Source organism: Branchiostoma lanceolatum, chromosome 10 (assembly GCF_035083965.1).
Source record: "Branchiostoma lanceolatum isolate klBraLanc5 chromosome 10, klBraLanc5.hap2, whole genome shotgun sequence".
Classification (NCBI taxonomy): Eukaryota; Metazoa; Chordata; class Leptocardii; order Amphioxiformes; family Branchiostomatidae; genus Branchiostoma; species Branchiostoma lanceolatum.
In genome coordinates, this window is record NC_089731.1 from 4,678,359 (window position 1) to 4,694,763 (window position 16,405).

Below are 16,405 nucleotides of genomic sequence, written 5' to 3' on the forward strand. Positions count from 1 at the left end.
CCGAAAGGGGCACTGTTTTTGTCTATAACTCAAAATCCTTTCGATGAAATTGTTTGAATTTCAGCATGTGTGGGTGGTTATTGAGGTCCCGATGAAACATGTTAATTTGGGGCACTGTAGCAGTGTTAAAAGTTTTGGAAAATTATAGATCGACATCGCCATCTTAAAGGTAATGTGGTGCAGCCCATTAAATCAGCTGTCGTTTGCCTAATGACGGCCTGTATTGTATAAGCTTGGACTTCCCAGCTACTTTCCATGCAAAGGTTAGCCTCCGGCTTGCTACTCTGCCGTTGTCACTGCCTAGTGTCATAATGATAAACAACTACCTTCACATAAGGACATACACGGAAACAGGTTTTGAAGAGATTTTAATTCCTGGTAAAGAGGATACCAAACACCTTAGCCCACAACGCAAACACCATGGTTACTTATCATGGAAGCTCATCTGTGTTGGTAGTAATCATAATACAGTGCTAAACTTTCTTCCAACACTAAGGTATTCACGAATTGAATTTTCGACGAAAACTGTCGCCTTCTTCATGATAAGAAGAAGAAGAAGGCGACAGTGGTCGTCGAAAATTCGATCCGTGAATACCTTAGTGTTGGAAGAAAGTTTAGCACTGTATTAACATGATTACTTCACAGAGGTTGGTGTCCGACTCTGCTTGTTACTTCGAGTGCTGATGGTCGACGGCAGAGTAGGAAGCAGAGAAGCCCATCCGCACAACATCCTCGTCCGTCACGAAGCGGATAGTCATGGTGTTGGAGGAGGAGGTGATGGGAGCCGGGATCCTGTCGCCGCATCCCTTCAGCAGCTGAGGAGCGCTCGTGCTGGGGCCGTCATAAACAGACACGGAGTCGAACCTGGTAGTTCGATAAAACAGTAATTGATAATAATAATAGTCTTTATTGCATATTCCTGCCCAGATGGACTAAATGTAATCTCCAAGCAGATCCAACGGTTGCAAAGACCGTATCCAACTGGAAGAGGAAATTTTTTATTCGGTTGTAATAAAAACTTCCTTTGTCTTTGCAACCGTTGGATCTGCTTGGAGATTAGGCTAAATGCAGAGATGATCACACGTGGTCTAGAGGAAACAAATTGTAAAACATGAGAAACTAAAAAGAAATGACACTTTCTAACATGACATAAAGTAGAGAACAAACAAGACTATGGACTATTCTTAATTTAACGTTAAACACATAATTATTTCTTCGCTCTTTTTGGAAACAATTAATATGTTACAGAAGCACAGAAACAACGAAGCAGTATCTGACACGACATTTTGGGCACCAGCATATAGGAGAAGGAACGTTGTGGTACCACCTCTTATTACCTTCGCCAAGAAGATTATGTTTTTGATAGCGCTTGTGTGTGTGTCTGTATGTATGTGTGCGGATGAACAGCATAACTCAAGAATCTATGGATGGATCGTCTTGATATTTAGTTTGTAGGTAGGTCTTGATAAAACCTGGATATGATTAGATTTTGGCCCTCCATTTCTTGAGAAGATGATCAACTGATGGAGAAGGTCGGAAGGTCATGGCTGACTATGTTTGACAGGGGCTTAACTCCCAACCATGGTCTGGAGAATGTCGAGAGGCCATATGGTCGGTAATGTGTGATTTTAGTGCTTTAACGAATGAACACTCGCCTGCACGCATCGTCCAGTTCGATGTCGAACACGGTGAAGACCAGGTGGACGAACTTGCCGGCGGTGACAGTGACGGTCCAGGTGCAGTCCTGGTCGTTGGTGTAGTGCAGCACGTCGATCCGGCCGGAATCCTGCTGGAGGTTCTCGCTGGCACAATCCACCTTGGGCGCTGAAGAGCAGATAATGCATTTACTTTATATACCTTTACAATGGTCAAATATGGGCACAAAATTTCCAAACTCTTTTAGATTTCGAATTATGTTCTATCATGTTCGAAGTGACGTACTCGAATAGATCGTGCGTTCGGACGTTCGCTACGCGACACACCGACTTTCGCCGCGCGCGCGAAACGCCGACTTTTGCTGTGCGACACACCGCACATCGCAAAAGTCGGTGTGTCGCGCAGCAAACGTCGTTTTTTCACGCTTTGCACCTGCCGGCCACGGTAAATGTGACTTACGGCAGTGCGCCCCCTGTTCGTCACTTCCGTCGGCGCAGTCGTCCTCCGCGTCGCACACCCAGCTGGGCCGGAGGCAGCCGCTGCCGTCAGCACACATGAACTGATCGTCACGGCAGACGCCTGGATTACGGGGATAGATACATTGTAGTAAATTTACAATGTCTTCGGTATTACATGTAGAGGCCACCCGGATCAGCTATAGATTTTTATTTTATTGCGATTTACCTTTAGCTTTGAAGAAGCTACCCTTCCTGTGGTAAAGAAAAACAACGATACAAAACAATAGTATGAACGCATTACGCATATCCGTTTATCTTGGGACATTTAATTCAATAGGCCCATTCACGGATCCAACTGCGCATGACGAGGTCAAAGGTGAAGGCCGCTGAGGCAGGAACAAAACAAGTCTAGACATTATCATGCAAACCGAACAACGGAGGCCATATACATCTGGACATAGGTAAGAACTGTTAACACGTCAGGGGCCTTCCCCTTTAACCTTGCGCATGCGCACTTGGCATTGTGATCTTTCTTCTTGGAAAAACATACCTATCGCGTTACAATTCTGCTCGTCGCTACTGTCTCCACAGTCGTTATCACCGTCACAGATCCAGGAGTCCGGCACGCACGTGTTACCGTGAGCACAGGTGAAGTCCCCGGCACTACAGATTGGGCCTGGAACATGTATACATGTAACGTTAGGGATGGCTGGTAAAAATGTAAAGGTAAAGTAGTCATCCTCAACTTAGGTGAGACATGGTGCTTTTCAAGTAGCTAGTATATCGCTGCAGGGCGGCTTCGCTTCGGCTCGCGTTTTTAACCATGCACACCGGGTCTCTCCTACTCTTCCCGATACGCGTGCGGGTTTAACGACTTTACGCCACCATCCGAAATGACTAATACAGCCCATTGACTCTGTGGCCCGAACGTGGTTTGAAACTCCGCCCTCTAGATCCACGGAATTTGATCTCGAAACGGAAAATGTATAATCAAAACAGTGCTTTCTACCAGAAAATGACGACAATGATTTCAAATTCAGCGAACAGTGATTTGAAAACGAAAGTCCTGAGCATAATTTGTGTAACGCTATATGTCTTGATTATGCACCTTTATTTTTCGTTTTCGCAAAAAGCCCAGCCGGGTCCCGGTTTGGAAATGTAACCCTAGCATAACTAATGCGTCGGTCCCATTTCCAATCCGGGGCCCGGCCGGGATGTTTGCGAAAAAAAAAATGATAATAATACAGACGAAGCCACTTAATTGCACCTCGGATAAACGCACCTTTCCGTATCAAGATAATACGCAATATATGGTTAGGAGTACATGTAATTTTTAACGTTTTGTGTCTTCTGTTGCCTTTTATATCAGTATTTTTCGTTTCAACAAGCTGCCCGGCCGGGCCCCGGATTGGAAATGGAACCAAAGCATTACTTACCATCGGGGCAGTTGGCGGTTGCCTCATCCTCCCCTTGTGAGCAGTCCGCCTCGTCGTCACACTCATAACTGGCGGGAAAGCACGCTCCGTCATCACACTGGAATTGCTGCGGTCCGCACTGCGCTACAATACCAGGAGCAAACGCATAGAAAGAGTCACGAATGGCTCCATCAGGTTGGTAACACCCCTGGCTCATGCTAAGGTCACATTTCCAAACCGGGGCCCGCCCGGGCTATTTGCGTGAATAAAAATGAAACAATTCATATCAAATATATATACAAATGGTGCTCATGATAAAGTTTTGCAACTATTCTGTGTTTTGTTGTCTTTTATACTTGTCGTTCACGCAGACTGCCCGGCCGGAACCCGCGTTGGGAATTGTGACCTTAGCATATGACAACGCGAAGCGTCACGGCGAGAAAGTTTCCCCAAACCATTTAATACCAAGCTTTCCAAAACCATTTTCAGGCCTTCTTCAAACCATTTCTAGACCTTCTCCCAACCATTTCGAATACTTTGCAGAGACTTCCAAAGCTACACCGACGCAGGATTTCCAAAGCTGTACTTCTACTAATAAGAACATTAATGAAGTGGAAAACTTTTTATCAATGTCTGTTAGCATGTAGATGTAGAGAATTATAACCACCTGTAAAGTAAATTGGTGGATGTAGAAAAAAGACTCACCGCTAGCGCCTACAAAAAGGAGAAGCATCCACAGCATAATGATACGGTTTACCTGACCGCTGACACTGCCAAGAAAAATGTGACGACAAATGGTGGTAAAGTAAGACTCTTATAGACAAGGCTCGATGTGGGAGGAGCCTCAGTCCCTGTATGTGTGTTCGGGACGGAAGCGAGCGATGAATGAACAAATATCATACGCACAGCGAAAGGTTAGAAACATTTGCTTAGACACGAGACATCCTCCCACTGGAGTAGAGTCGTGGCCAAGGGCACACCTGTTACTTCTACAGCGAGCATATTATAATAATAATGATAACTTTATTGCACAACAATTGAACAAGGTACAAAGTATGGCATCCACTGGTACATTATAAGATGACATTCTATTAGGCTAATCAATCTAACTTATACAATATGGTGTAGTATTATGGGATGACAATGGGATTTTACAATCATTGGAGGAGTTTCTAACGTCTATACATTCTTTGATATATTTTCCAATGTATTATATGTAGACGTCGCTGGGGGGGGGGGGTGTTAACCTTCTGCAGGCCAACTTTCTTCACCAATTATGCCCAGTCTCTGCCGATTCTGCGATCCATACCTGATGAAGGAAGGTCTGATGGAGGCTAGAGCATATATGCAGCCATTTACATGTCTTTTCAAGAGTGCATAATTGTGAGTGGGTGTCGGAGAAACCGGTATAGGCATATAGGGACAGGGCAACAAGAACAACACGACAAAGCGAGTCTAACCCATTGTATGTACCAATGTTTCGCAGAGAAGTATATAGAAGGTCTATCTCCTACTCAGGTACAACTCTTGTTTGTTTGAACCTTTGTTTATTCATGATAAGCTCAAATCGGCACGCAGGCCGCTTTTCATTGAGGTCATGAGGGAAGAGGTAAGGGTCATATACAATATAACAGAGATGCACAGTCATTTGAGTCCTAATAACTCTATCAACTCTATGGAGTATTTTGACACCAAACTTGAGAACGGCGCCTTCAGCCTTTTTGCAACATTCAAAAATATTTTGCGACGAGTAACTATGGACTAACTATGATTACCGAATATTGAAATGATGTTATATCGTCGACTTATTTTTGTATGCCGAATATGATTATGGAATACTGATTGTAACGTTATCTTTGTAAAAATTGTTTTGTTATATTTTCCGATGGTATGTTAAAAGGACCCCTGACCTCCTCCCTTGAACTCTTGAAAAACGGCCTCGGCCGAACAGTGTACACTATATACTTTCATGGTCACAACTCGGACAGCCGTTCAATTCAATGTTTATACGGGCCTTGTCCTGGTCATAGTAAGACCTGGTCACATTTGACCCATGACAGGTTTGTGTGTACCGTGTTGTAGTCGAGCGGACGGCGACCCCTCTAGTCTTGTATCAAAGTTCATGGTCGTCGTAGCCTCTACGATATAGTGCACTTCATCTTGTACAGTATCCTCGGTCCACATCGACGGATTCTTTGCTCTAGATGACCACATCCTCATTCCCTGAGAAGCAACCCATATTAACATTATTCCGCCGGGTTACATAAACTCGCCGGCTTTGAGAGGTCTCTAATGCAGCACCCCTACAGTTATATTCATTTTAGATAACTATAACTTTATTGCACAACAATTGTACAAGGTACAAAGTATGGCATTCACTGGTACATAGATAACATTCTATTAGGCTAATCCGTCTATCTTACACAATATGGTGTACTAGTCTATCTTATACGACATGGTGTAGTAGTATGGGATGACAATGGGATTTTACAATTATTGGAGAAGTTTCTAACGTCTAGACATTTTTAGATATACAGGAGTGCATTATACTGGGGGACGCTGGGGGACTCAGATCTGTTTGGATGTATCTTTTCAGGGTGGCGGAAGTAGGTACCTTGGTGGAATTATGTTAGTAGATGTTATATTATACATCTACATGTATGTCGTCTGTCCAAAGTGAGGGACTGAACTTTCCATGGCTACATGACTAAATATGATACTAATATCATCACTTAGCATACATAGTACAGTCAATAATGAAGTGCACTTCATCTTTTACAGTATTTTCGGTACAACATCGACAGATTCTTCGGTCCAGAAAACCCCATCCTAATTCCAACAGAAGTAATCCCCATTAAAATTATTCCGCCGGGTTGCGTATCTTTGACACGGTACACGTAAATTACATTTTCCTTTTAGATTTCGACAATCCGGAAATAATATCTATTAATACGTTTGTTTTTTTATACTTAAGTTCATTGAAGCACATTATATGAACTCTTATATATGAACCATCTTGGTTTACGACAAATATCACTTCAGAACTGTAGAAATTCAGTTATCTTACTATAATCTCACATGATGCAATCAAACACTTTGTTTCAAATCAAACCTAGCACTTCACAAAACAAAATAAACTTCATTTAACGCTGCACTTAAACTCAATCGATTGCCATTGTGCCTAACTGTTTAGTTTCAGTTGTCTCTGTGCTAGGTACTAAATTCGTCTCTGTTCTTGGTACTGAAGTTACCTCTGTCCTTGGTACTGAAGTTGTCCCTGTCCTTGGTACTGAAGTTAGCTCTGTCCTTGGAACTAAAGTATCTCTGCCCTTGGTACTAAAGTAGTCTCTGTCCTTGGTACTGAAGTTGTCCCTGTCCTTGGTACTGAAGTTAGCTCTGTCCTTGGAACTAAAGTATCTCTGCCCTTGGTACTAAAGTAGTCTCTGTCCTTGGTACTGAAGTTGTCTCTGTGCTAGGTACTAAGGTCGTCTCTGTTCTTGGTACTGAAGTTACCTCTGTCCTTGGTACTGAAAATGTGTCCTTAGTACTTAAATTGGCTCTGTCCTTGGTACTGAAGTTGCCTCATTGGTACCGATAGTGCCTCTATCCTTGTTACTGAAGTTGCTGGTGGTGGGAGTGTCGGCACCCGAACCCACCATAGATTTCGAAGGGCGCCGGCCTTCTGTACTGCTGCTCTTTACGGGGTGTTAATCAGATCCCTTAGGCTTCTTTTACTGTCAAGCCGAAGCCTTGCAAACTCCGCGCTACACTTGCTCCATCCCACGTTCTTGTAGAAACATTGAACCTCAGGTAAGATTTCTGCGTCTGAAACTGAATGGGAAAATACCGCTAGTAACTGCCACTGTTTCCAGAAATGGATCGAAAGCCCGTCGGAAAGGTCCCGGCTAATGCTCGCATCCCTGGCCTGACGTAAGAGTTCTTCGGCATCAAACCGAGGCTTCGCGTTCAGCCGTCTTCGGTCCGCGGCGTCTCCGCTGACAAAGTAAGCTTTTGCGTTCGGGTTGAAGTAGTACGCCAGGGCTGCCACGCTGGACTCGTCATGCACGAAATAGTCGCACTTAGACAGTAGTAATATGTCAGTGAACACCTCGTCACCTAACGAACGCGCGGAGTTGGGGTCTGTGTCCATTCGTCGGTACGTAAAATCATCTCCCCTAGCGGCCTCGATGTTTAAGACTTTTCTTTCTCCGAACTCCGCCTTGAAGACCACCAAAACCTCGTCGATGTCACAAGCCAAAAATATGCGGATCTCTTTCCCGGCGTTCGCTGCTGCGGCGCCGTCGTTTGTGATGAGCAGTCGGACGACTCGAATGAAATCCTGGACGTCCGGAGTTTTCTGCCCGAACAGTTCGCTCATCTCTTGGATGTGGTCTCCTTTCAGCCTCACATGGACACCTGTAGGTGAAATCATAAGACATTCACGTGTAATCGCTATGTGAGATATAATCTCCAAGCAGATGTTGAGGTAGGCTGAATTGGTACGTTTTCCTTTCTTCCCGTTTAGGAAAACGTAAAGATTTAGCCTGTCCATATCTGCTTTGAGATTATGCATTTTGTCCCATAGAACATGTAGAATCGACAGCATTTCTCTCCTATATTTAGCATAAGGGTCCTTAAGGCTTCAACCTCTCCTGAAAATAGACTTGCAATTTGCAACCCCTCACGTCACTTGTACGGAGACAGGGACCGGTACCAGCTTCCAACCACCTTTGACCCTTTGGTAACGTCATACTTGCGGAAGGTATCGTATCTTGAGACCAGAGGAATAATAGTACAAAATGTGGAGTCTATTTCTTGTGTTGAAAGTCAGGTGTAATTCTTTTGCGCAACATTAATTTTCTGTTGATATTAGGGGGAACCGGGGAGCGTTGTGCACTTCAAATGTTGTCACTTTGTTTTAAAAAGTCTAGTTTAAGATGAGTAATGTAGAAAGTATTTTGGAACTTTGCTGTTGTTTCACATTCACCATCAAACTGAATATAAGAACTGAGTTTGATTTTCAACGTTTTACTAGCATTATAAGACATTTTATGTACATCGCCAACCTATCTTTCAGCTTTTTTCGAAAAGCTATTGCTTAAATGAGGGTGGTTTCGCCCATAAATGAGGATATACATGTATCTTTGAAACATAGATGATATTTCTAGTTTTACTTGTACGTGTTGTATACCAACATGAACAGTGATATAAGCCAGACTGACCTATGTTGACAGTGTCCGCCATGAAGGATTTATAAAAAGCATTCACGACGTTCTCAACTCGGGCAGCGGGCCTGACGTAACCGGATATGACGTGGTTGACAAGGGCCCGAGTCTCTGCTGTGATTGGTTGATAGTATTCCGTCACCTTGTGTTCCATGTCGGCAAACCGGAAATCTACCAAGTTGCCGCCTGCTTCTGGTCGGGTCAGGTACACCTGAATGATATCAACAAAATCGCCTAGATTAATCAATGAATCGGTTTATTCTGTTATTTCATCGAACAAGATCAAGACAAAATACCCCGTCGAGCTTGACCCACAGTTCAATAACGACAATTTGGGTAGAGATGACCGTTAACGGACATCAAGAACGTACGAAAATGAGGACCTTATTTGCATAATCAACGAGGAAGCTTTAGAATGCGTCAGTTGTAAAGGTGCACATCAGTGGCAAAGGTATGAGAACCATCATGATGTTATTTTTTATTTACTATTTTAAGTATTATTACCTTCGCGACGAATGGTTTCGTCGAGTAGGTTATTCGATGATGCTTGTCTGTGTGTCTGTTAGTGAACAGAATAAGTCGAGAACGCCTGGATGGTTTGTTGTCGTATTTGGTGTGTCGGTGTGTATGTGGGAAATCTCAAGATGATTAGATTTTGGGCGAAGTGTTTTGCATAATTAACGAGAAAAGTGTAAAAATGTGTTAGATTGTATGCTCATACTATGCTTTCTGGTTGCGACGTGTGGGCTGTATTGTTTCAGGGGATATTGACACGGGTAAATGGGTGCAAAGTTGGTCATGAGGCAGGCAGGAAACGTCAGTTACTGCCAGGGACAAATTGGCTATCAGCCAGCTGTAGGGCAGATACAAGAGATAGACTTGCCCATATAGGCAGTAATGCTTTAAAGCACTAAAACAAGGGCTCAGAAAAGGATTCACCTTAATTGCAAGCCCCCCAAATTCTTATGCACCAGAAAGCCACATCTGTCTACTTTAGAATCATGCAAAGAAAATAGACAGTTGACCAGCTCGTTCTCTCGTAACAGCTGACAGACGAAAACAATCGTCAACTTTGACCTACTCCCAGCCTGGAAGAGTCCACTCGGAGCATGTGAAACCAAACCACAAAGATATCTCCTTACACCAATTAAAAGACTGAAACATACAAATTTTGACCAAAGTTGGATATACACGGCCTTATATGAGTAAGAACAGTCATTAATGCAGTGCCACAGCATGGGAATACCGAGCATGTCTGTGTGTCTGTTAGTGAACACGATAAGTCGAGAATTCTTGGAGGGATTGTCTTGGTATGTTGGTAGGTCTCGATGAAACCTGAAAATGATTAGATTTTGGGCCCCCTATCGGCTTGTTACGGTACTGCAGCGGAACTTCCTGTTATGATATCTCGTGTTGTGGACATGCTATGGAACTGATTTTTGAGTGGTAGATAGCTCGTTGGGCAGAGAGTAAGTGGTATAGGTTTGGGCCCCCTAGCAACTTTTTTGGAACTGCAGGGGCAGGTTTTGCTTCAGACTTTGAAAGGGAATAACTCAAGAAGGGCTTGATGGAAGGTCATGATTTTTTGCATGTACATAGCTTGAGCGATGATATACATGATTGGATACTTATTATGCAAATCAGTAACTAATTTGCATAATTAATGAGGAAAGTTTATACATTCATCAATTTCCATGATAGGACTCGCAAACATGTGACATATGTAACTGAGGAAGAGAGAAATATTAATAGATATCAGCTATGCAAATGAGAACCTCATTTACATAATTAATGAGAAAATAATATAACTCGAGATGGGCTTGATGGATGGTCATGATTTTTGGTATGTAGATAGCTTATGTGATGCTTTGTATGATTGGATGATAATTATGCAAATCAGATTATAATTAATGAGGCAATTTTAAAAACCTGCTGTGTTCCATGATATGACTATTCAAATATGTGACATTTGTAACTGAGGAAGAGAGGAATGTCAATAGATAGAAATTATGCAAATGTAGGCCTAATTTGCATAATTCATGAGAAACTACTATCATTCCATACTAGTAAATAACGGCAATTTCATACTTGTTGCATTTAGAAGTTGTGTGAATGTGAACACCATTGAATCAAATTATGCTAATAAGGAGCTTATTTGCATTATTGATGAAAAATGTTAGCATAACCTTCTTTGTTAAGCTCATAATCATAACAAGGAGGTTTGGACAACTTATGTTATTTGGGTGAGGAGGATCAACTGGTATGATTTTTGATTGATGAAAAACACTCCTAATACGTCAGTCCTAAAGGTCAAAATCATTTGGCGAAGGTATGAGGTCGTAGAACTCTTGTTTTGTATGTAATGATACCATATTTTCAATTCAGTTACCTAATTGTCATAGCTAGTTAAGTTTTGTTTGTTTTTCAAGTAGTATTTTTGAGTGTTATGACGTTGTGATTTAATTTTGCAATTTAATTTTGATCTTGATTGGTTTGTGAATAAAGTTGAATTTAATAAAAAAGAGTATGAGGAGCTCTGGTTTAGTAGTAGATTGTAGAGATTATCCATTTCAGCGTATAGTTGCATTACTTTGGCTCTCTTATCCACTTACTGCCTGTGGGAAATTCTGGTATGGAATTGGAAGACCACAGACATGTGTATGAGTATGTAAGAACTGGAAGCTTCTTACAGTCACCTGCGTTGCAGGCGACCGATGATGATGATGTAAAAAACACAAATTAGTGACACTGGTCATATTTCATGATCATCTCCTGGGGTCAAAGATAGACTACGTTGATGAAGGTTAGACATCCAGGTAATAAGATACGCCAAAAATAATTACTCAAGCAACTGGATAAGATTTTGAAACAGTCAAAAATGACTGTTTCAAAATCTTATCCAGTTGCTTGAGTAATTATTTTTGGCAAAGATAGACTAGTCGGCACGTCCAATAACATAAAAGTTTGATAAAGTTCACGTCATCAACAAGCTAGGGGGCCCAAACCTACACCACTTCTTTCTTACATCACAAGCTATCTGCCACAACAAAATCAAGACCATAGCACGTCCAGGTAAAAAGATACAAAAAAGGTTCTGCTGCTGCACTACCAAGGTCACATAGCAGGGAGCTCAAAATCGACCTTGACCTTTGTCTTCCCAACACCTACCTACATATCAAATATTATAATAATCCATTCAGAGGTTATTGAGTTATACTTACTACAAATATTCGGAAACACACACACACAGACAGGCAGACAGACCCAAAACGTTATCTCTATTTTGCATGGAGATAAAGATACATACCGAACGGCTGTCCGAGAACTGTGTGCTAGGCGGGACGCACACTCGGCTCTCTGCATGCTGTTCTATGCCTTCGTTGACAGCTGAATGGTAGAAGACAAACAAGGTTAAAAAACACACAAAAGTGCAGAACGACAAAGCTCACAGGCCTGGAAAGAGGTGCTCACAGGCCTCAAAAGAGGTGCTCACTACTATGCGGAGGTCTGTGAGCACCTCTTTTGAGGCCTGTGAGCGCCTCTTTTGAGGCCTATGAGCTTTGTCGTTCTGGGCTTTCGTAGCAACAAGCCGGGTGCCTGCAAAGCTGCTGTATTACGCCTAAGTGGCGTCTTGGTGGCGCAGTGGCAGGGTGTTTGGCCCAGAACCCAGAGGTTCTGAGTTCAAATCCGGGGTCCCCTGATTTTTCCCATTGACGTTGTGCCCTTGGGAAAGGCACTTGAAACGACTTTCCTCACTTCACTCAGGTGGAAATGAGCACCTAGTTTTGGTTAGGGCGTTAAATGGAGGTCCCGTGTTTGAGGAGAGCCACACTTCGAGCACGTTAAAGAACCCGCCACAATTATCGAAAAGAGTAGGAGTCCTTCCCTGGCCGAGTGGATCAAACCTTACAGTCTGCAGCTGGGTTGACATCTTGAAAAGGTGATAGTCACCTGTTATGTCAATCCTTCCAGAAATGTGGTAAATCTGAATAAATAAATGGATAAAGGGCGGTTTTACCAGCTATGCAGGTACTGTGAGAAATGATAGACAACACAATGAGAGGTTCTACCTTGGAAGTACCATGTCCAGTAGTTCTCGCCATGTCCAGGCGGCCCACAGTAATCACAGTCTGTCCAAATGACGGTTGGCAGGAATCCTCGAGCCTGTATGTTGTGTGATCGAGGGTTGTTTATTGTTTAGGCCATGTTGATTTGAGATAGAGAGGGAGGGAGGGGGGAGGGGGAAAGAGGGAGAGAGAGAGGGGGAGAGAGAGGGGCAGAGAGAGGGGCAGAGAGAGGGGGAGAGGGAGGGAGGGAGAGAGAGGGGGGAGAGGGAGGGAGGGAAAGAGAAGAGAGGGAGAGAGAGGGAGATAGAGAGGGAGAGAGAGGGGAGGGGGAGAGAGGGAGAGAGAGGGGGAGAGAGAGGGGGAGAGGGAGGGAGGGAAAGAGAAGAGAGGGAGAGAGAGGGAGATAGAGAGGGAGAGAGAGGGGAGGGGGAGAGAGGGAGAGAGAGGGGGAGAGAGAGGGGGATAGATAGGGAGATAGAGACGGAGGGGGAGAGAGGGGGAGAGAGAGAGGGAGAGAGAGAGAGGGAGGGGGAGAGGGAGGGAGGGAGGCAAAGAGAAGAGAGAGGGAGAGAGGGGGGATAGAGAGAACCAGCGGCTGAATTGATTCTACACAAACCCTGCGCGGATAAAACAAAGATGGCGGCCTTCTGGCTACGATAATCACATGCAAGATAGTCTCCACCTTTTAAAACACGAAGCTCCTCCCCCAAGAGCACGATCTGGATAGACACCCTTGGTTATCCCAGACGCGCTCCGCTGGAGCACATCTGGGATATCCCAAACCTGCACTCTTGGCTTGGGACGTGTTTTGGATATCCAAAAACTGCTCCAGAGCGGATTCTGGATAGAGAGCGCTTTCTGGATACAACAGTGTTATCTTGTGCCAGATCTCAAATTACCAGGCAGGTTGTGATGTCATCGATCGTCTGCAGCACGAGGGCACCAAAACCGATTCCGTCACACATTGACAGTGACGTCTCAATGACGCAGGCCGTGACGTTGGTGTGCCCGCCATATTTGGAGTTGTGGTGGACGGCGACTGGTTTCTCCAATCGTAAGAACGCCTCTGCGGATCTTAGCCCTGGGAAAAGGGAATGACATTTATCAAAACAAATCCTTCATATCACACACGACAAAACTCCGTATTGGAGCACACTGTCTTGAAATTGAAAAAAGGTAGACACAGAAATGTCCCAGCCAATCAGAGACTTTGTCCTACATGTAAAGAAAATGTCGAAGACGAATATCACTTCTTAATGGAATGTCCAACATATAAAGATGAAAGAGTGAAGTTAATGCAGACAATTAAAGGCAAAACAAATGTAACATTACCTCAGTCGAAAACAGAGACTTTTCGTGTACTTATGTCATGTCCTGAAACAATATCTGTATATCTAGGCCTAATATATCTATACATCTATGCAAAAAAGAATCCATGAAATAGCGATTTGATTGTATAAGACATTCATCTCCTCATCATGTAACTGTATAATTGACATATACGACTCCCTATTGTATCTCCTGTTGATATCATCTACCTTTGACAATATTATATCGATCGTGCCTTCATGTAGTTTGAAATGGAGCATTGTACATGTACAGCCTAGAACCTAACCATTGTATAACACAGAACCTACCTATAGCTTTTAGTAGTTTGATATAAGTAGCCAGTAGTATTCTAGTTTTGCCTTACATTGTACCTGTTACAATCGTTGTGCAATAAACTTTGACTTGACTTGACTTTATTTCTAAGTCTATTTCTCACGCATGCGCAGTGTTGAATCTCTCCTCGTTTTGTTTCTGACAATTTATAAGACATCACTGAATTATCTCCAAGCAGATGTTTGAAGGGTTTACATCGTTACGTTTTCCTAGCTGCCATCTTCTGTGTCAAACTGTTTCGCGAAACAAAAGGGTAGCTAGAAGAACGATTCAGCCTCCCCACATCGGCTTGGAGACGAGTCACTGAACAGAACACCTGTTGACATATTACAATGTAAAGAAAACTGTCCCACCTTCTACACTGTGATAAATACGCCGAGCGAAGTACAGGTACCCCACAGCAAACAACAACGCAACCAGCGCTATCGCCAACAACTTTCGACGGTGTTTAAACAACATCTTTGTCGGGAAACGATGGCGACTGAGGCGCGAATCGGACTAGAATCGGACTTCGTTAACTCGTGGAGATAAAAATGGAGGGGAGTGGACACACAGGCTTCTGGGAAGGTTGAGGCTTGACGCTATATAAACGTCGTGCGGATTGGGATCGGCGTGAGTTCGAATCCCGGGAGCGGCGTACTCGCCCCTTTGGGTTTTTACAGTGGTTCCCACACCGGCCCTGTGAGTAACGATCAGATCACACGGGGATATCGCACTCGGAGACTCGGGACGAGTCTTGAAAGAAAACGGGGAGTAGTGTAACAATGGGGATCAACCTCCACTAACTGACCAGTTTTACCGTTAGTGGTCGCGACCTTTTATCCTAGTGGTTAAGGCGTGCGTGCCTCTGATCTGGGCTGCCGGTTTCGGCGTGGGTTCGAATCTCGGTTGGGATCACTTGTTTCTACTCGCTTCTTTGATTCGTTTCACTGGTTCCCACACCGGCCCTGTGGGTAACGATCAGATCACACAGGGAATATCGTACTCGGAGACCCGGGGGCAGGGGGAGTAGTGTAACAGTGGGGATCAACCTCCACTAACTGACCAGTAACTGATCCGGACCTTTTAGCCTATAGTGGTTAGCGCGTTGATTTCCCAAGCCGTGCGGATCGGGATTGGCGCTGGTTCTAATCCCGGGAGCGCCGTACTCGCCCCTTTGGGTTTTTACAGTGGTTCCCTGTGAGTAACCGGATCAGATCACACGGGGATATCGCACTCGGAGACTCGGGACGAGTCTGAAAAGAAAAGGGGGAGTAGTGTAAACGTGGGGATCAACCTCCACTAACTGACCAGTCTAACTGGTCCGGACCTTTTAGCCTAGTGGTTAGCGTGCTGATTTCCCAAGCCGTTCGGATTGGGATCCGGATCGGCGTGAGTTCGAATCCCGGGAGCGGCGTACCGTTGAACTGTAGTGTTTTGAACAAGTGATAAAAGTTGTGCACTTTCGCAAAAATACTTTATTTTTGCCTTTCTGTGTTAAAGTTATTTAAGCGTTCCTTTAGAAAGAAACATTAGAAGTAGAGGAACATAAACTCGCCGGGTTTGCGGGGGTCTCCCACAGTTATGAACAGTTTAGATATACAGGAGTGCAATTTATACTGGGGGAAGTTGGGTTGAATATCTGTTTGGACGTATCTTTTCATGGTGGTGGAATTATGTACCTTGGTGGAAGTTAATACATGTTATATGATATATCTACATCAGTGTATGTCGTCTGCCCAAAGTGAGGGAATCTACTTTCAATATGATTAAATAGGATACTTCTATCATTAGCATACACAGCACAATCGACGATTAAGTGCATGCACTTCATCTTTTACAGTATTTTCGGTACAACATCGACAGATTCTTTGCTCTAGACGGCCACATCCCACAGAAGTCCCATATCCCGTCCACCTGTTCCCACTGTCCGCCCCGGTGCA

At 43.8% G+C, this 16,405-nt stretch overlaps 1 protein-coding gene across 1 annotated transcript; it reads right to left on the reverse strand.

Annotated features, from left to right (window-relative positions):
• Positions 1-351: 351 nt before the first annotated feature.
• LOC136444050 (low-density lipoprotein receptor-like) lies at positions 352-4,362 on the reverse strand. The gene is made up of 6 exons (XM_066441506.1): positions 4,235-4,362; positions 3,551-3,673; positions 2,665-2,790; positions 2,116-2,235; positions 1,656-1,824; positions 352-864 (listed from the first exon to the last, which is right to left on the reverse strand). The coding sequence occupies exons 1-6, from the start codon at positions 4,269-4,271 to the stop codon at positions 669-671; spliced, it is 771 nt and encodes a 256-aa protein (XP_066297603.1). The 5' UTR covers positions 4,272-4,362; the 3' UTR covers positions 352-668.
• Between the last annotated feature and the right edge of the window lie 12,043 nt (positions 4,363-16,405).